The sequence below is a fragment of the Stegodyphus dumicola genome, chromosome 2 (assembly GCF_044657685.1).
Source record: "Stegodyphus dumicola isolate Sdum_Otavi_A_Nest chromosome 2, ASM4465768v1".
NCBI lineage: Eukaryota > Metazoa > Arthropoda > Arachnida > Araneae > Eresidae > Stegodyphus > Stegodyphus dumicola.
Window position 1 is genome coordinate 21,836,136 of NC_140769.1, and position 21,735 is coordinate 21,857,870.

General features: G+C 34.0%; 2 protein-coding genes across 2 annotated transcripts; one reads left to right on the forward strand and one right to left on the reverse strand.

The window, feature by feature from the left end:
- Nucleotides 1-234: 234 nt before the first annotated feature.
- On the forward strand, nucleotides 235-1,920 carry LOC146998370 (uncharacterized protein F54H12.2-like). Its single transcript, XM_085809683.1, has 2 exons — nucleotides 235-541; nucleotides 1,019-1,920. Exons 1-2 carry the CDS (start codon nucleotides 235-237, stop codon nucleotides 1,918-1,920), a joined length of 1,209 nt encoding a protein of 402 aa, XP_085665809.1.
- Nucleotides 1,921-3,378: 1,458 nt separating this feature from the next.
- LOC146998371 (uncharacterized) lies at nucleotides 3,379-8,860 on the reverse strand. Its single transcript, XM_085810528.1, has 2 exons — nucleotides 8,793-8,860; nucleotides 3,379-8,667 (listed from the first exon to the last, which is right to left on the reverse strand). The coding sequence occupies exon 2, from the start codon at nucleotides 8,240-8,242 to the stop codon at nucleotides 6,152-6,154; it is 2,091 nt and encodes a 696-aa protein (XP_085666654.1). The 5' UTR covers nucleotides 8,243-8,667; nucleotides 8,793-8,860; the 3' UTR covers nucleotides 3,379-6,151.
- Between the last annotated feature and the right edge of the window lie 12,875 nt (nucleotides 8,861-21,735).

A 21,735-nucleotide genomic window follows, 5' to 3' on the forward strand; every position in this document is an offset into this window, starting at 1 on the left:
GTGGGTGAAAGCGTCATGGATGGAATGACAGACGAATTCTACGTTACTCTACCCAGCAATGCGAGCATGCAGTATTCGAAACGATAGAAATAGAACTGAGAACGAGTAGCGGGAAAATAATTACCTTTACGGGAGGAAAAACATTTGTAGTCCTGTCTTTTCGCCGTAAGAAAACTATATAAATTGAAGATTTTTCAAGCTTTCCTCTCACTTTCTTAAAACATCCTTAGAGAAATGCACTTAAATCAGAAAGAGTGCGAATCCTATTATTGTGCTCAAGTTGGTGGCGGCGGTGGTGTTTACTTTCAAGGTATACCTCACCAACGAGGTTATGGGTTTTTTGGAGATTTGCGCCGATACATTACGCCGTTGGCACTTCGAGCCGGTCGTTATTTGGGCAAACAGTTGATGCAAACAGGAAAGAACGTCTTGTCAGATGTTGCAGCGGGATCGTCATTTAAGGACTCTGCTCGGAGCAGGTTACGTGAGACCTCTAATAAAATAAAAAGTGATATTTTTGAAAAATTACAGAGGGGAGAAGGTATAAAAAGAAAGCGCAAGAGGAAAAATCGTCAATCAAAGAGCAAGCGTTGTAAGACAAAAGCAGATATTTTTACATAAAGATTAATAGTAATGGAAACTCATGGGGTTATATGCCTTAAGAGCGAATAGGATCTCTTTAATGGTGTCGCCGTACAACTGGGCATCGATTCCTCTTCCTTCGTGGAAATCCACCCCGTATCTTCATTGTCTGATAAGACGCCCATAGAATTTTACATTAGCGGTAATGGTGAACACTATTTGGATTTGGCGCATACGATACTACACACACGACTTAAAATAACGAAAAAAAACGATACCAATCTCACCGACGCCGACGGGGTGGCACCTGTTAATTATATTTTAAACACATTGTTTTCCGACTGTTCAATATTTTTAAATGATAAACAGGTTTCGTCACAAGTGAATTATTCTTATAGAGCCCTTTTGGAAAGTTTGTTGTTCTATTCCAAATCAGGTCAAGATAATCTACTGAGTGCTGGCTTATTTGCAAAAGATACTGCATCTAAGCATGATGTTGTGGGAGACGAAAACGAAGGTTATACAACGCGTGCAAATCGTTGCAAGCTTAGCCAAAGCCTCGACATCGTGGGACCATTGCACTTCGATTTGGCCACTCAACCAAAATTGTTAGTCAACGGGGTTAATGTACGCATTAAACTGGAAAGGCATAAAGATGTTTTCACTTTGATGTCGGCAAACGACAATTATAAAATTAGAATTCAGCTAGCAAAACTATACGTGAGAAAAGTCAGCGTGGCTCCCTCCATCCTAATAGCACACGAAAAGGCTTTAGAAAAAGGAGTTATTAAGATGCCCATTCGTAGGATTGACATAAAAAGTTTTGCAATATCGAGCGGTTTGCAATCGACAACTGTAGCAAACGCTTTTATTGGTCAGCTACCCACACGTCTCATTCTAGGTTTTGTATCTAATGCCGCCTATAATGGAAGCATCAACAGAAATCCTTTTAAATTTCATCACTATAACCTAAACTACCTATGCATATTAAATGGGGGACAGATGATACCTTCCAAACCCTATCAGCCCAATTTCGAAAAAACATTTTATGGGCGAAGTTATTTAAGCATCTTTACAGATTTAAATCGATATCATTCAAGCCCCAACATTAATATCTCCTTTGATGAATACAAAGATGGGTATACATTATATGCCGTTGATTTGACTCCAGATATGGCATCTAATGAAAGCCACGTAAGCATAAATAAGAGCGGAAACATAGCCATTGATATCAAATTTGCAGCGGCCTTGCCAGAAACAGTTACCCTGATAGTCTATGCTGAATACAGGAACATAATTGAAATAGACAAGTCACGCGGAGTCACGACAGATTATTAAAAATCATGGACGAAGTTTTGCAAATATACGGAAATGAAATTAGCGAACTAGCTAAGGAGGCGGGTGCAGGCGAGGAGGTAGTTCGAAGTATAGGCGATATGATGTTTTCCAATAAAATAGCGAACCTGCGCATTGCATTCTTTCTCGCTTTTGCCGAAAAAATTATTGAAATTTTCCCATCAAAGAAACATCAGTGTACGAAGAAGTGTTTAAAAGCATATACAGAAATATTCATTTCGAACAAAGGCGGTAATTGATACTTTAACTCTGTGTCAATATGCCTGTGGCGACAGTCGAATCAAAAAAACATTTGGAGGTGTATATCCTTCCGATTTCATACCCTTACGAAAGAGACATTACTCCTCATTTATAGTGAATTCGGATCCGCATACTTTACCTGGGAGCCACTGGATTTCGATATATTTTAAGAAAAACAGCACGGCATATTACTTCGACAGTTATGGTCTTGCTCCATCTAACAAAAATATTTTAAACTTTTTAATGACCAACGCTAACAAAACATTTTATAATAAAATATGCTTTCAAGATGATACCAGTACATCCTGCGGAAAATTTGCTCTTTATTTTTTATTTTGTATGGTAAGAGAGTACTCTTTGAAGGACCTCTGCACGAAAGATAAGAAAAAAAAATGAAATTTTTATTAGGGAATTTAAAAAAAAAAATTCAAACGTCGCCGCTGTTGTCATGCTTTTCATGCCAAGAAACAAAATTGTGTGTCTTTGATAAATATGCGTGTTATTCCTGCAAAACATCACTAACGCTTCAGAAGTCGACGATGGAACGTTACGGCTATTTGCACACTGGAAACTCCGAAAACAGTCCTGTTGAAGAAGTACACGTTGAAAAAATTAATCATTTTTTCTTTAAAAACCTAAGCGACTGCATTCGTAATGCTCTTTACGATGAAAACACTAGCGGGAAAGGAAATCGTCATTACCTGAAAATTTTGAAGAATGCCGAAGTGGTCAAGCATATTCATAAAGCTGACCATCAACCACAACAACAATATGGATATTGCTACTTATACATTCAAAATGAACAAATAGCTCTTTTTTCGGCATGTAGTAAATTATATAATAGCATGTTGGATTGTGTTTCTTCGAAAAAAACTGAATATGAAAGTGAATGTATAAGAGATGAAAGCTATGTAATTAAAATTGCTTACTTTGTTATTCTGAATGATGATGCTATTGTGCGAGAATTACATCGCACTTGTGTGTAACACAAACAATTGGATCAATAAAAAGGATTTTTTTTTCTTTCAAATGCAATTTTTTTTTTGTCTCTGAAAAAAAAATATCAGATATATAGATAAATAATACATTTTTACACTTATTTATGAGCTGCCTTTTTCTATTCCACTGTTTTGTTTTCCGGTAAAAGCATCTGCCTTGAAGAAATTAATAAAATGTAAATTCCTCCAAGAAGATACTAAAACCGGACCTCTTGGATAAGGTCCATTTTTTTATTTTTTTTCTAAAGGATTACAGAAGCTTAATACAAAATAATCATTCTTGTATGCATGATACAATGAAAAAATCAAATGAAACAAAAAACATATTACTGTTGTAAAATATATAAAGGTATCAAAAATTAAAATGAACATTTAAAAAAAATCAAAACTATTTTTCGATGTAAATCCAATATGGGAACTAACCCATTATTTTCATTACACCATGTGAGATGTTATATTGATAATACAATAAGTAATCAAATAAAACAAAAAGTACATTTCACATTGTTACAAACATAAATGGAATCATTACATATCAACAAAAATTTCAGGGTGTTTATAAAATAAAAATGATTAATCAGAATATTGCCATAATGTATCAGTATTTTTGTTCATATTCGACAGTTAAAAGAAAAGTTTTCTACATAACCTCCATAGCAATTATTATAACAGTGATCATGGTTAATTCGGGGACATTCGTGTATCAAGTTTCCAAAAGAAATGCAACATGAATTCTCGTCGAAAACGAAATACAGAGGACTTTGCTTACATATCTCACACCAGTTATCTTCATTTCGCATATAAGAAAGGGTATCCCTTTCATTATAACATAAGAAATGATTGAATTTTCTGAAAATTTTACATTTCGTTCTGGTAGTGTCTGGTTGACATCGTAACCACAATTCTAAACATTTGTTGCAGCTTTTCAAATAAATATTAGACTCATTATTTTGAACAATTACATGTTTTACAAATGTGATATGTGCAATCTTTAGGTGTAAAAGAAATGTAACATCATCATCAAAGAAAAACCAGGCAATAAATTGTTTAGAAAACCACTTATTAAATCGAATTCTTTCATAGAGAGTTAAACTTTCATCCCAAAATACATCTCTGTTCTCTAAGGAGAAACTACTTTCAAAATCAATCCAGAATCGACCTTTCTCTATTATATCTCTTAAAATCATACAAGGAATATTCAGTTCTACATTATACAGTTCAGCTATACATAATATCGAAGATAAAATAGTTTGAATACACATATCTTGCAAAGAAATTGGTTGAAATAAAGCCATATCTTCTGGGTATTCTATGGGAGGGAAACACATTTTTGTTTTTTGGCGACCATTAGCATAAAAAAATATAAGTTGCAAAAATACAATGTCACACTCTACAATAAAATGTTACAAAAAAGTTCCATCATTTTTTTTTAATTCATGTCTTCTTCACGCGTGTTATAGTGACCATAAGACAATGATTGAATTCCATCATCTAACAAATATTTTTTGTCATAATATCCCGAGAGGCTAGCTTTATTTTGAAAAATCGTTCGCAGTTCGTGCTTTTTTGAAATGATTGAATATTGAGAATTCCTAATCAGGGAAGCATTTTCGAAAACGTTTTTATACGTTTCAAATCCAATGTTTTTGAGCGCGCTCCTTTTGATTCCTTTCGCGGTCCTTTTAACAGTATCACCGAAACGAAATGCGTACATTTTGCATTTCAAACCCACAAATTCCGATATGGGGGTGAGTGTCTCACTTTTTAGAAATCCCAGTTTTCCACGGTTTGCTTCATTAAACATTATATGATTGGGTTCGAAATTACTGCAATCCAAAATATTTAAAAAATTTGTTTTTAAATCACTATATACATCTTCAGTTGTTATATAGAGATACAAAGAATCTGTATCTGTGTATAACAACTCGCATTTTTCTTTGTAAAAGTGTTTAAAATGGGAATAGAATAATTTATACATGTGCAACTTCGCTAATTCTAAAACGCTGAAACCTATATAAATCGGTTTATCTAGACACAAATTTGGATTTTTCATTTTGAAAACTGAAAAATTTTCATTTATTATTTCAAAATATTCCAGCAGAGGACTGTTTAACTTTTTTTGGCATTGTTCCTCACTAAAAACGCCCTGTACGCGAATACGTTTCCTAACATTTTGACAGGTTTTTCCATAGAAAGCGTTATTCATCTTTTTAAAGAAAGAATTTTCAAATTCGCTAGACGCATTTTGTCTTTTCATATTATTGAAAGCAATGTATTCTTTAAGCCACGCTCGTTGTTTGAAAGCTAAAATTCTATGAATTTTCTTAATTATTAAACCCTGTTCTACGTAAAACTTTAGATTTAAATAATGAGCGATGTAGTTTTTTTTTTGAAAAAAATTGGGTAATAATTTTTTGCATGGAAGTGTCGTCTCTAACTGAAATTTTTTGCTCAGGGTTTTGGCGTAAGGCGATAGCATGTCAAAAGTGAGTTCAAAATGTTCCGGTGCTAGCGGTAAATCATTGTGTTGGTCATGCAGATGGGAGGGATATAACAGATCGGATTCGATAATATACCCCACATCACCGTCTTCAACACAAGACAAAATATCAACGCCTCCACCTCATTTTCCTTTAACCAGTAGAAACCTCCCAATGGCAGGTGCTGGCTCATTACACACCCGTATAGATTATTTGCGTCTAAGGCTAAGATATAGCTGTGTGGTAAATCGGGTTTATAACTCTCGGGGATATAAGGATTATTTGCAAGAGCATAACGTCTACCCAGAAAACAAATACCGCCTCGCATTTGGTTTTCAAACCAAATGTATTGATTCACATCTCCTAGAAGCTCTAATTCAATTTTAGACGCTTTTAGTCCGGCATTCCACGTTAATTCGGCAGCCATTATAAAATGTACAGGATCCAACTGGTAATATTTTAGAGCGGTGCGTCTGAAGGATAAAAATACTTCGGCTAGCAAAATAACATCTGTATTTTGATACGTCTACCCAGAAAACAAATACCGCCTCGCATTTGGTTTTCAAACCAAATGTATTGATTCACATCTCCTAGAAGCTCTAATTCAATTTTAGACGCTTTTAGTCCGGCATTCCACGTTAATTCGGCAGCCATTATAAAATGTACAGGATCCAACTGGTAATATTTTAGAGCGGTGCGTCTGAAGGATAAAAATACTTCGGCTAGCAAAATAACATCTGTATTTTGATATAACTCTAAGTAATCGGCAAAAGTGTTACATCCAAACGAATGAAACACGTGTGTGGCATGTGCATAATCTTCGTCGGAAACTGCTTCTCCTTGTAATACATTATTAAACGCGCTCTGCGGTGGAAGCGAAGTTTCATCCAACACCGATGTTGACGCAAAATATGAGTAAGGAAATACGCCTTTCCGCAATAACAATTCTCGTTGGGGATTTTTCTCAAAAAATGCATTAAACAATTTAAATTCGTGTTGTGACGTTTTCAAATTCGACACCAAAGTGTCCAAAGACGCATCTAAAAATTGAAACGAATCAATAAATTTCATTTCATCTAGTGTAAACATGGTGAATTTTTCCAAATTCACCGGAATAATGTTAACTTTATTTGCATACATTTTCGGCATGTGTTTTAGTAACAGGTGACTATCATAATTCCTGAAATTATGAATTACCACCGGAATGTAGTATGACACTTTAAAATTCAAATTACAGGAGCGATGTGCAAGACCTCTCACATGCCCATCACTCCAGTGGCAGTGATCTCTGACCCGAACATCGCCTTCTAAGAAAGGATTCAAACATATATGACATATATTTGAATCGTAACTTTTTTCCGACATCTCCTGCATCGGTAAACACTCTTTCATCTTTTGCAAAATTTTAGATTTGATTTCGCTCAACGTTGTGAAAAAATGTTCCATTACATTCTCTGCGCAAAAATATTCATGAAAAATAATCTTGTCTTCCACGTCAGTAACTATTAGGGTATAACTAATAGGAATATGCTGTTCAATTGGGGTAGTATGACTCTGTTGCGGAGAAGGAAACGCAGTTTGAATCTTGCGCGTGAGGCATTCAAAATCGGTAAAGACACAAAAAGGATGATAATGCATTTTCATTAAATTTGTAAATTTAAGAAGTGTGTGTTTAGGATTGCTAACTTTCTGCGGTTTGTTTTCATTGCAACGAGTTTTGTGATACTCTAACATTTCCCTTCTCTGAAACCCACTTAAACAAGTTTTACAAAAAAAATTTACTCGTTTTTCGTTTGCGTGTAATAGGCGATTAAAATTTCGAATACAAAAGAAATGTTTTTGAAAATATAGCAAATCTACTGTTTTTGTCGCATTTCGCTTTTCACTTAATTGCAAAGGTAATATTTCATTTTCCTCATATCCATACACGTTTATGGATACATCGTTCAGGTTTTCAAACATTTTTACATCGCCTAACGCTAAGGGAAATTTGAGGGATCCTAATTTAAAACGTGATATATGCTTTTTATACAAGTAAGCCTTCTGAGGATTTCTAGTGAATTTCGGAAAAACACTTGCGGCAACAGAATATAAAAAACAATTGTCGTCACCACATTTGATATTTAACAACGCTTTTCTATTTTTTAATCCCGTCGGTAAAGCGATGTTTTTACAACCACCGCGATTTTCTCGATAGTTTCCAACGTGTAAGTCAAGGTACTCTAACTTTTTTATTTTCCACCCGCTTCCATTACGCACAAAATTATCTATCAAATTTAAAATCTTTTTAAAGCATCTGTCAATGCTTTCGTAGATTTGGTTAGAGGATAAAATCCTTTCGCAATGAGAACAAAAATAAAAACACTGATTAATTTCTTTTTCATCTTTCCCCAGTTTCTCAAAACATATTTTCAAACATATTAAAATCCTGAGTCTTAAACTCGATCTAGTATTTAAAATGTTGTATATGGCAGGGCGTGCCGTTCTGAATATCTCATACGGATCTTTCTGAGAAGCATCGAATGTTGTTCTTAAAGTGCGCAAATAGCCTCGGTGGGCTTGCGCTAACTGAATAAAATTCATCATTTGAAAAAAATAATAAATAAATAATGGAACTTTTTTGTTTACAATATTATATAAAATTCACACTAATTTACTAACTTCCACTACCGCTTTCCAGCAAAATCAGCATTTTGATATCTTTTATTTTTTTTTATTTTACATACAGTGACTCTTAATCACCCCCAAAGCTTCGATTATACGATCAATACAATTCATATTTATATTAAATCTTTTGGGGGTGGCGGCGGTTTCGGGATACACCCTTACAAATGAAACATAATTGACATTTTTGAAGTCACAAGTTTCTATTGAAACATTTTTTCCAATGTATATTTTAATTTTTTTGAGTTTTTTGCGGGAGGTTTCGCCTTCCTCTGGAGCGAGGTTTAAAATAAGATCTTCCGACGGCTGCACATCTCCCAACGTGTCAACACATCTACGTTTGCGTTCTAAAATAAACTAATTTTAATTATAATTTTATGCTTAACATTTATCGCAGAAAGTATTTAACAATAAAAGAACAATAACACACACACACAAAAAAAAAAAAAAAAAAACCTTACGTTTCACTCACCATTACGAGCTTCCATTGTAATCCTTATGGAGGATGATAGCACCAACCTCACCGCTTCGAAATGTAATGATCAAGTGAAAGTTTCACAAGTCTCGCCTTGTGCGCTTACAGGATGTTTACGCTTTCAAAACACGTATTTCATGAAATACTACTTTCACCTCCCCCTCAAAATCTTAACCTTGATCTAACCTTTCTCAAGGAAAAGCGACCATCTCGTTCCTAATTTAGCAATGCAGAATATTATCCCAGCCCACTCAACTGAAATCAACCCTTTCAAATGCGCATATTACATTCGACTCGTGAATTTTAATTAAATCAGTCTGGGACTTGTTGCTAACGCACATTATCCGTTTTGCTTTTATATTTAAATTCATTATTTACCGGTTTTGTAAAGAATATATTTTTGGCATATTGCTTTTGCTGAAACTTTCCGTGTGATGTACCTTAAGTACTATTCCAGATTTCCTTGTCAATCGAACTGCCAAATCATGAAACGACCAGGCTTTGATCAATATTCAAATTTCGCACTCAAAAATTCGGAAACAAATATATACGAGGTGTGATACACACACAAATAAATAAATAAATAAATAAATAAAATAAAATAAACGAGACTGGTTCAATAAATTATTGTCCTTACAGAATTAGTTCCCCGTGACATTATCACCTTCAAAGTAGTTCCCTTTAGCATTCACGCACTTCTGCATTTGGTGCTGCCATTGCTGGTAGAAGTTCTGGGACGAGGTTTTTGGAAGGCCCTTCAAGAGATTCTCCGTTTTTGCCTGAACCTCTTCAACTGAGGTTAATGGCTTTCCTTTAAGCAAGATTTAACTTTAGAAAATAAAAAAAAAAGTCGCATGGAGCCAAATCAGGTGAAATAGGAGGGTGCCTCATCACAGTAATGTTTTTACTGCTCAGAAATTGCTGGACAGATAAGGCCCTGTGCGCAAGTGCATTGTCCTGGAGCCAACAGCCATCCATCACTCTACAACTGTGGCCTCTTTTCTCTAATTCTTTCACGAAGTCGTTTTAGTACTTCATTGTAGTAGTGTGATTAACAGTCTGACCACTAAGAACCTAATCAATCATTACAATTCCATTAATGTCAAAGAAGACAATTAACATTGCTTTGAATTTTGATTTTGACATGCGTTCTTTGTCTATTCCTCCTGAGAACCGCTTATGCAATTCAAACACACGTACACGAGACAAAGTTTCATCTCCACAACCCTCTGTTAACATTTGAAATTTTTCCATGGCTGATTTCTTAAGTTCTACAGGAAACGGATATTGATTCGCTGTTCGGTTTTTACATTAGACATTTTTCCGGCAGACTGCAGTTGCACATGTTCACTCAATGACACAGTACTCCCAACTGGTGTGATCGGTTAAGTCGAACCTGGCTGCATGGATAGAGAAGGTGTGTGGGATGACGTCACCAAAAGCCAGAGCCTACTCCTAAGAGAGGTTGGGCTTCTATTTTCGACCCCAATTTTGAGAGAGAACAACCCGGGGGTATTGGAGGGTCTCCCTCCCCTTTCCCCTTGCACCAAACCACACGATAGGACTTTCGGCTCACTGCCTATTTAGAGTGCCGCCATGCCGCACGGACACTGTACATTTACAAACTTCCATGTCTTATCTGGGATTCAAACCCGGGCCCTTCAGTATCGAAGTAGGCTCCCCTAGCCACTGGTACCGTCCGGGCGGCAAAAACAACTAATTAAGGAACTTAAATGATACATTATAAATCTTATGAAATGTTTCATTACCTTTTTGGTCTTTCAGTTGCAGTAATTTAGTGTAAAAATTTCTCCAATTCCAATAACAAAATGTACGTCATTTAATTCTCTTAAGATGTTAATTGATTAGAATAATTTCATATTAAATATTATGAATCATATATATATTATATATCGTTACATTAAACTTATCAAAATGGCATCTGATTTTTTAAACATTTCACTGATGTACTTTTAGCAGAAATTATAAATAAAATTCTATGTAAATGTATTAAAAATTTGATGTAGTACACATGAAAACACATGCATATGATGAACAGAAAAACACAGTAAATTTAATAAACGTCGCTCGGTTCTGTCAAAAATTTATTAAATTTTGAATTAATTAGTGAATTAACAGTAAAGAATATTTTCTGCTGTTCAACAGATTTTAGAAGATTTTCTGAAAGGTTGTCTCATGTTTTTAGAAAAGAAATTAAATTTAAGTGGAGTTCCCTGAGAACATTTTCCTTTTATCTCTATTACTTAATCTTCATTTTAAACCAAAAGCACTCAGTTTGATGTCATTTTCTCGGGAGCACTTTAGGACACAAGCAGCTATCACCAGAAAGAAGTTTGAAGCTTTATACATGTTTTTAATATATATTTCCCGAAATAAAACTCTAATGGCGTTTTCTTTGTTGACATAAAACCTTGTTTTAATGACTTTCGTTGTTGGTTGAAGTTGTCTTAATTAATTATATTTTTTTAAAAATGACATGAATAATAATGATTTTTAAGACGTGGTAATTCCCACACTCTTTATATAATTTACTTGATTTTGCTTATTTTAATATTAAAGCTGCTAGTTGTTTCTTACCATGTGGTTTCTTATTAATTCGAAATACACGAATTATGTGGCATATTACAACTGCATGTGATGCTTTATCACTAACGAATACAAATAAATTTGAATAAATAAAATGAATTCTTTAAATTGTAATTTTATACTTTTTTATTTTATTTATTATTTGTATGAATTTGTATAAATGTTCGAATCATTTTTCAAATTGTTTCCATCAAATATTATCACTCTGTATTATATTTATAGAAACTAAATAATGAAAAATCTACATGAATAAATATATGTTTCTCGCATTGTGAAAAAAACAAAGGTAACTAGAGTCATCGAATTTTGAATAACATATTCCTCTACCCGAACATGGGCACCTGAAAGCCCCAGTTTGGAGTTTGTTTTATCGTCTGTTTCATATTTTCCAAAACTTGAAATAAGTTGCGATTAAAAAAGCTGATGTATATACGACATGACTTCCTTGTACGAAATGTTAAATTATACTCATGTTTTCCTGCAATTCATTTAAACTCATTGAATTGAATTAAATTTACTTGGTCGATAACGCGTAAACCACAACAGAATAAATACACTCTTTAAAATTCACTTTATTTGTTTACAATGCCGACACTCCGGCGCTAGGTTCACTTAACAGCGTTATATCTCATTCATTTTATAATTCAGAATGCACAAAAATTATACCACCTGAAGAATTATCTAATCGTTGCCACACGTTCTATTCAAATACTCTAATAAATCTAAAATCATATATAAAAGAAATAATTAAACAAATAAAAAAATACATTTTTCACAGACGATTCAGCGCCGCTTACCTAATGCACATACACTGCTCGTAAACACAGAGAGGCGACAACATTTCCTGCTAATGCGAAACACTTATTTCGTCGAATTTCATTAGAGACATATTTCTATATTAATTGAGTTCTCACGTCGCGGCAAGGCAAGAATACAGAAAAAAAGTATTTCTATTAAAAACTGAAAGGTATACAAAAACATAAACACCAAGTAAAGTTAAAACATTTAAAAAAATATCTTTTACAATTAAAGTTACTGTTTCTAAACAAAAACAAGCAATTTGGCCAGCAGGCAAGATGACAGGTTTTTCGGTACACAGAACGAAAAGGTTCCTTTTGGTGCCACTCGGCAAAAAGACCCTGAAGGTGCAGAAATAATTAACTCACTATACAGTTTCAAATGTAAAAATATATGGCTACTATGGTTAAAAAAAATTAGGCTTAGCCGCACTTAAACTACATTTAAATTGTTGATAATTCTACAAATAATACATGCAGAATAACTAAAGACATAAAAATCTTAACCGGAAGATAAGAACAAAATAATTCAATAATTTTTAAAGAAAAAATGCACTATTTACCAACATGTAAGAGCAGAAAAATTGAGCTCACTGAGCCGAGTAACTGAGTGGATATATATAAATAAATATACACGTTCATATACTTTTGGTGCTGCCGATTGCAACCAAAAAGGGATCTTCGCAGCTACACGTTATAGCAGTCCTATATGCAAAATTTCAACGTTCTGAGACTACTCGTTTTTGAGTTCTGCGAGATGCTTACATATATACGTACGTACAAGAAGCCACGAAAAAAAATATCTTCCATTTGCGAATTCGTTTGGGGAAAAAATGTCATTTATTCTGTCCTTATGAAGAGATGTCACGAGCCTTTTCGTTCTAAATTGCATTCGATAGCTGTCGAAGCGAATATTTTCTTTGGATAAAGGTACCCGGAATTTTTCGTGATCATTATACTTCTTTTACTTCGTACTAGGAAGTGAAAACGCTACAATTCCAAATCTAGCAGCGGCAACATTGTAAGGAAAAAACATTTCTATCTCCAGGGCGCGAAACTGTCTATCGGAAAATCTAAAGATATGCTGTTTTTAAATATTTTTAGCCTAATGTGGCTTTAGCCCCAATGCTCTCAAACATGTATATACCTAAAAATAAAAACGTTCGCTTGGGAGTAACATAAAATTTGAAAGCTTTAACAATTTTTATATATTTATTGGTTTGGTTTTGCTTTTATTGTTTGTGTTTTATTTAACTATTCGAGAGAAGGATGGAAAATAATTATTTTTTTGTGTTTTACATCTCCTACTTATTTACATAATGAAAGTTCCTCTTATTTGTTTTTAAAATCTTTAAAAACTTTTTTCATTATATAGAGGCCAAGAATATATACAAAATTTTCATATTTTCATATTTACATTACACTTTATATATTCATGCAATCTGGCAATGCAAATACGGAGATAAGTCACTGTCTGTCGAAGACAAACTGCCCGTGTAAGACATGTGATCCTTAGTAAGTTGCTCCATTTTGGGAATTATATACTCTTCTGACGAAAACAGTTATTTTCCTTTTGTGTTGCTTATATGATAAAAATTCGATTAGGGAACTGGAAATGTTTCACTGTCTCATAAAAATGACGCTGTTATCCAAACCGTGATATTTCAAACATTTAAAAGCTTTGCAAGCAAAAAATTGGAAAGATTACCTATAGTGTAAAATAATATACTTAAGCAAAAATACCTTTGAGGGATAGTGACACAATGTAAATGGCTACACGTTTACTTCTTAATCCTCATTAAGTGCCCCTAAAGGCGCCATATAATCTGGAGTCTTCTTCATTAATTCGAATAATATCGATTCGAGTTTACTTCTCTACTTCTCTATGCTTTAAGATTCACTGCAGTTATTTTATACTTACTTATATGAATATTTTATTAAATTTTAATTCGTGAAATTATGAAATTTAACTGGTTTTAGAATAATTCTAGATTTTTTCCTATTTGGAAGGTCTTTTACTATTATAAAGTATGCTGCGAGAACATTCTTGAAGTAGACTCTGCTTTCTAAAGAAGAAATCTGTAAATGAAATATTTGCTAGAATGACTCATTCTTTAAAAGCAAGCCAGTTTGTAAATTTTGCCATTACTTCACAGAACATGTTTAATGAAATATGAAATTGTGAATTTCAGAATGCTGTTGTCCTCTAAAAGCCTATTTTTGAGTTACTCCTATTTATTGCAAGATTTTTTTTAGATGTCTTTAATGTTAACAGTTCCCTTCATTATTATTTGTATTAAAAGGGAATCGATTCGAAACATCAATAAACTTTTAAATTCCCTTACTATCAATCTAGGAATTCACAGAATCAAAAGAAATTTGCTAACTCGGAAAAGAATTCAGTATACTCCGTCGCAGTGTGTCACTTCCAATTTTATTTGCAAAACTTTCAAACTGCCATTCATATTGAAATATTTATCTTTGCTTCTAACCATCAAATTATGAGAGTTTTCTGAAAATTGGCTTTGGGAATGTCTGTTCTAATCAGAGTATAAATCATGATACCTGGAAACTTTCGTTTTCGGTTATTCATTTTTCTCGCAAGGGAAAAAAAAAAAAAAAAAAAAAAAAAACACCTTTTAGAAGGGAACTGTAATTTGTATGGACAGCTGCAAAAAAGGAAATGTTTTTCAGGCCTGACTTGTGTGCAACGTATATTTAGAAACGGCGTATCAAGGAGAGCTAAGGCATAACCGAGATATTATACTGTTGACCACTAAATTCGCGATATCAAGTAAAGTGGGCAGACATCCAAATTTAACAGTAGGCAGTACAAGTATAGTCCCATCGCATTTACAGTGCAACCTTTAGGGAGAACATCCCGGAGGGCAGTCCGAAAGTCTCCCATTCCTTTGCCACTAACAACAGCCACCATAGAGGACTTTAGACTCGCCATGTGTTTTAAGTGTCCACCTTTCCACACAAACCCTATACATTACTTAAACATCTATACATTCTCTGGGACTCTAACCCTGGTCCATCGGTACAGCATTTCAGACTATTAATAGCAGGTTAGGTTAGGTATAAGTGCAGGAAGGCCACCTATTATTTACGATGAGTAAGTGGGTAAAGACCTCTTCTACTAGCTATCCAGATTAACATCCCCTTGATGGTGCCCTTCTGGTGCCGAGATGATACTTGTTTTTAGTGCAACCGACATCGGAATCGCTGGCACAGCTTGGCGGTATCATAGGCTGTTTCGTCTTATGTTTGGGTTTGGGCAAGTGGGACATTTACACCGCTTCATGGATTATACATTACATACCATTAATAATTTACATATTTAAACTTAGATGCAAGTTTGTAGATACATACAGCAAAATAAAGTGTTTTATGACGGTTAGCATTCCAACTTATGCGCACAAAGCACGTGTATGTCGCACCGTCTATATTGTGCACAAACGAGAATGTTGCACAAAGGATATCTCGTTTGGAAGTCGCATTCGAACGCTGGTTGTTTGTGTAAGGGTTATGTTAACTATGCTTTATGTAAGAAGGAGAAACTCCTACAGCCACGTGGGAAAATTTTTGACTACAGCAGGCTAATAACCTCTTGGAGTTTCAATTTATCGTCTCATGAGATTGCTGCTGGTGTTAGTCGGGATTCCATCTGCCATGCGAATATGGATTCAAAATCTCCAGAAATGGCATACTGAACACCATACGGGATCTCAGCGACACCGGTCCTCTAACATGATGCGGGATTGTACAGCCGTGCCACGTTTCCTCAAACAGGAACTTGACTCGTGTGCATTACGACAAGTGTCGGCACTGACAATGTGACCTCTACAGCAAAACACATCGCCAGCACAGCGACCATTGTTGCATCTTCCTTTGGTGCTGCAACAGTGATAAATGCAGGTATGGGGATGCAAAGAATGACGATACTGGTTCCAGGAATGATTTTACGTAGTCTCCCCAGACGAATTTCGGTTCTCCGTGCAGCATCATGATGGACCTATCCGTGTGAGGAAGCACCGAGGAAAACGAACCTTTCTCAGTTTACATGCATCATCGTTATATAGACCCAGCACCTGCCGTGCTGTATGGGGTGACATTGGGTACACATCCTTATCATCTCTTGTTCACATAGTGGGTAATGTTGACAAATACCGTTACATTTCTGTCCTGTTTAGGTCCATGGTTGTGCCCCCATCTTCGAGGCCTGAGTGACCTTTTAACAAGAAGGTGCCTGAACGCATGTTGCTCTGTGTCCTGAGCTTCTGTTTAGGTCCATGGTTGTGCCCCCATCTTCTGTCCTGTTTAGGTCCATGGTTGTGCCCCCATCTTTGAGGCCTGAGTGACCTTTTAACAAGAAGGTGCCTGAACGCATGTTGCTCGTGTGTCCTGAGCTTCTTCGTGGCAAAAGATGTTCGAATGCTCTCCTGGCCAGCGAAGTGACCATATCTCTCACCCACTGAACAACATTCCTGGATTGCCGAGGAACTGGCATGCCACCGCTCGTAGTTCACTTCAATTGATCATCTCTGACATAGAGTTGAAGGCGCATGGAATGGTTAAACGTGGAACACTGAATATGACTACTGCTTTTGTTGCATCACCACGAGCTGTGACTGCTGTTGTTAGCCGAAGAGAATTTTAAAATGTGTTTAAATAAAAGGGTTATTTAAGCTTTCTCACGATGAGTAGTTACTTTGGACATAGAGATAATTAGCTTCACGTCTTTTGGGGTTATTAAACTAATTACCAGTTCTGGTCAAGTAAACCACAATGTCTCTTACGCTCAATTTGGGAAAGTACTGGTTCAAATTTAAGTAAATTTTAAATTGTTCTGTTTATAAACACAGAAGTTTATATAATTTTAAATTTTTCTGATTTGCTGAGGTTAAATTACTTTATGTCTGTATTTAGTATATCTTTTGTTTAATTTTCAAGTAATAAACACATTGCTTTCTTGAACTAATTTTTGGTGCATCTAAAAAGTAATCTAGGCCCCAATTAAAATTACATAATAGATAGTAAATATAATCCAGACTCAAATAAAATAAGCAGCATATTTTTATTTGAGAGCACTGCAATTTCACGAATGAAATTACAAGATGATAAAGTGTGACATCATGCGGCAGGTTTTTCATAGTTCGTGCTGTTGTTAAATTGAAATTTGAAATAATTATAAGTTACTTTACCCAAGTTAAATTTTTTTTATTTTATAAAAATTTAGTTTTAAGTAATTTTAAGTTGATATTAATTGTGCTTAGTAGATTCAGTAATACAATTTAGTTATTTTTAAAAAAATGTTATTAGATGTATAAAGTTTTTGATTCTTTTATTAAAATATCTAAAGGTTAATAATTATAACTGTCGAAATTTAACGCATATAACACGCAGGACAAGTTGCAATTTGCTAATCCTAATCTATCCATTATTATTTTAGAGTTCTCCTGCATAATAAAACTTTGACTTAACAAATATTATTTCCATTTAACACGTTCTAGAATGCTAAATGTTAGCTAAATCAAAATGTAATAAAGTCATAAAATCATCCTCAGTAAAAAAGAAAACAAATTTAATACAATAGAGAATTGATACAGAGTTTAGGAACTGAAAATCAAGTTACTTTTTATTCCATTAAAGTTAATAATAATATATATAAGCTAAAGTGGAAACGGTTTCTAAAATAAAATGAAATTTTCTTGTAAACTTCAATGTTTGGTCTATAAAAACGAAAATATGGGCTTCTAAATATACTTCTTCAATATTTATTTTGTTTTGAAAAATCTTCACGTGTAACTGAACATATCATTTATTTCTTTACTCTGAAATAAAATGAAATAAAATGCCCATATATGAGAGTTGATTCCTAAAATAGTTGTATCAAGTTTCTTCTATGATTCATTTTTTATTACGCTTTTCGTTCTTTATAAAAATTCTGTATACCTCGTAAGCTTTGCGTTATGATTCTTGGCTGATATATTCGTATTTCTAAAGTAGTTTCATTTAAGAAAGGGAATAGTTGTTCGTAAAAATATAATTTTTCTAAAAAAATACAGCTCTATTTTTGCACCGAATGTTTATGTGATCTGTTTAACATAATTTAAAAGGAAAGAAAAAAATCTGAAAGCATTCATATTTTATAATTACGCCCAAAGGAGCGTTTTTTTAACGTTTTGTGTTTTACCTTTATTTATAAAAATATCCTGTTCTTCGCACTTAAACCAGAAAATTCAATTCAACAGCAATATCGCAAAATATTTAAAACACCTTATTTTTAGAATTCCCAATACACAGTCTCGCACGCTGGAGATAATTTCTTTTTTCTTCCCGTACAGTGTTGCCACTGCTCGCTTTAAAATCGTTGAGATTCTTAATCAAAAAACTCATAAATGCTTTCCAAAATATGAAATAGGTAATAAAACAAATTCCAAATTTGGGCTTCCAGATGCCCATATTTGGAGACGTACGGTATTCAAAATCTGATGTCTCTAGTTACCATTGTTTTATCATAATACGAGAAACATACATACATTTATGCAGAGTCTTCATTATTTAGTTTCTTTAAATATAATACAAGGCTCTAATATTTGGTGACATCAATTAGAAAGTGATTCACCGGTTAGAGTGAATTAACGGAAAATGCCAAAACGAAATTAATAGCCCTTCTGGACAAATTGATATTTGGGCTAAAAATTCTATTTCTATCGCCCCGTAATGTGTCTTATCTATCGAACTCAGCTTTAAAAGCTTCTGTGCAAAATTTGTCGCTAGAGCTAGATTTTGAAAAAATAAGGACATTCCAAGGAAAAATGTTAGAATTTTGATTGTACTAAATACTTTTTTGCTCTAAAATCGCAAAATCTAAAGGACTAAGCAGATGAGACAAAACACATGCTGAACAGGTCCCAGGAAAATCAGTTCTGTCGTTTATGTTAATGTTTAGATACAAGCACAGAACAGTGTTTCAGAGGCGTCGCTAACCTATCATGTGCAGTTCCACATACACATTTTAGAGTAGTATTTTGAGAATTAAATTTGCACACTTTGCACAGCGACATCTTCTGAAATTTAAATGATTCATCGTTAGTTTTACTAAAAAAGGAACTATAGTGTACTCTCGACTAATGCTATGAAGCAGCTAACGGATAATTGAAAAACACGAATAATCCAAATTATCCATTTTCATGCATATTTAATGTGCTTATTTCGTTAAAAAATCAATAATTTTACTTTTTTGAGCGCACTGAAATATATGTCGAATTTTACTGCGTTTTGTTTTTCAGTGCTAATCTATCTTTGTATTTGAATTCCGTTTGGTCGACGAAGTCCAATAGAGTTTCAGAAGACGTCATTGCTGTCTCTTGGCGAATGTAATTTCTTCTCAGTATCTTCTTCGCTTGTATTTTAAGTATAACTCTGTGTCACTTCTTTTATGGAGACATTTAAAACGAAATCTGAGAGTTTGAAAATTCGACTCAGTCGAATCGCCATCGACCTATTCCTCAAGTCATTGCAGTCTCGGGACGAATTTAATGAATTCTTAGTATCTTCTTTAATTGTATTTTAAGTACCACTGTCTGTCACTTCTTTGGTAAAAGTTTACAATTGGGTGCCCCTTGTTTTTTGGCGATTCTTTTTTGATGCCAAGATCGGCGCCAGGAAGGCGCAACTTCAAGATGGCCGCTACATAAAACCAAAAGAAGTAGCCCAAGAATTTTACAAACTCGGTGTCCATGTACAATTGATCTATTTTCACTTAAAATAAATCAGAGAATTACACAAACTCGACATTGCGCATTGCCTTGAGTTTCCATGCACACATCGATCTATTTTCACTTACTAAAATCAAGAAGCTAAAACCAAGTTAAATCTATCATGGTAACCAGAAATGCGGTTTCATGACCAAAACTGAACAAAATTTGTCGCTCATCAAAGGAGCATCCAATCCTATACTAGAGCTACTTCTTTTCTTGTGACATTTGGAACGAAATCATCTGCATGACTCAGAGTTTAAATACCCAACTCAGTCGAATTGCCATCGAACTATTCCTCGAGATTTTGCTGTCTCTGGACGAATGTAATTAATTCTTAGTATCTTCTTCAATTGTATTTTAGGAACCACTCTCTGTCACTTCTTTTCTTGTGACATTTGGATCGAAATCATCTGCATGATTGAGAGTTTGAAAACCCAACTCAGTCGAATTCGCTACAGTAAAAAACAACAGTTTTCTAAACAAAAATCATAAAACAACTGAACTGAGATGTTTCCCTTCAGCTTTTTATAAGCCTTTTAAACGCATGAGAAAATTCTCGTATTTTCTCGATTTTTCCCGAAAATACAAAAAGGCGTAAAATTACTAGATATCTATTTATTAAATGAGTGTGCTCCTGTATTTTTAATTTTTCGGCATAGCTTTCTCTTCAAATAAGCCTCGAGCTGCATTGCACGGGGATATAAAACAATTTTAATTAATTATATTTTATAATAGCTAAATCGATACAAAAACCATAACATTCTTCGCTTGTATTTTAAGTAAATCTCTGTCACTTCCTTTCTTGTGACATTTGGAAAGAAAATATTCGTATGACTCAAAGTTTGAAAACCCAACTCAGTCGAATCGCCATTGAGCTTTTCCTCGATTTTCCGATCGACATTTAATTGTATAAATTATGTAGAATTATTAACTAAAATAGTATAAGAAGAATATGTAAGCTTATTCTCTTCTTGATTCATTCAACACGCAAATGTTAGCAAAAAGTTTGCATTTGTTGGTAATTGAGTGTACACTCAAACTAAATGCGGCAGCTTAGAAAACAGTCCACCCTTTATTGTAACTCTCCTCATAGAAATAAAGTTCTTTTGCTTTTACAAAACACATTCTGCTATTACATTAAAGAGGGAAGAAAAATTAAGAGCCTATTCACAAGCAGCTGGGAAAGAAATAAAGTTTTTGCTAGATCGATATAGTGATTAGAAGCTTTACGTGAGAAACGTTGATTAGGAAAAGCGTCCCTTTCTTTACATACTGTTTTCCACAAGAGTAATTTTACTTGTTTCTTTCTGTATAAAATATTATGGTAAAAGAAAGTTCATAAATGATGAATTTAAATCTGTTTTTATTAACGTTTTTATGATGATATCTTTGCTTGAATTCTGCACAGTTTATGTACATATGAGGAAATACACTATGCTCTGGGTAATAATTAAGAAAGCGAAATATTGAAACTTACAATCGATCTGACAGCGCTTCAACAGCTTAATTAGAAACATTATTACATCTCAATTTTCTTTCAGAGACAAAAGCGGGATATTTATAATTCAAAATGCATGGGAAAGAATAAATTTCTTTTTCTGAGCTTATCATTATTTGTTACCACTTACAGAAGTTAAATTCCTTTGCTCGACATAAACTTGCCGTATATTGCAGAGCATAAGCCGATATAACACAGATGTAAAATTTTACTACTTTAATTCAGTTTAAATTGGGAACCCGTGTGTTAGCTAAATTTAAAAATTGCTG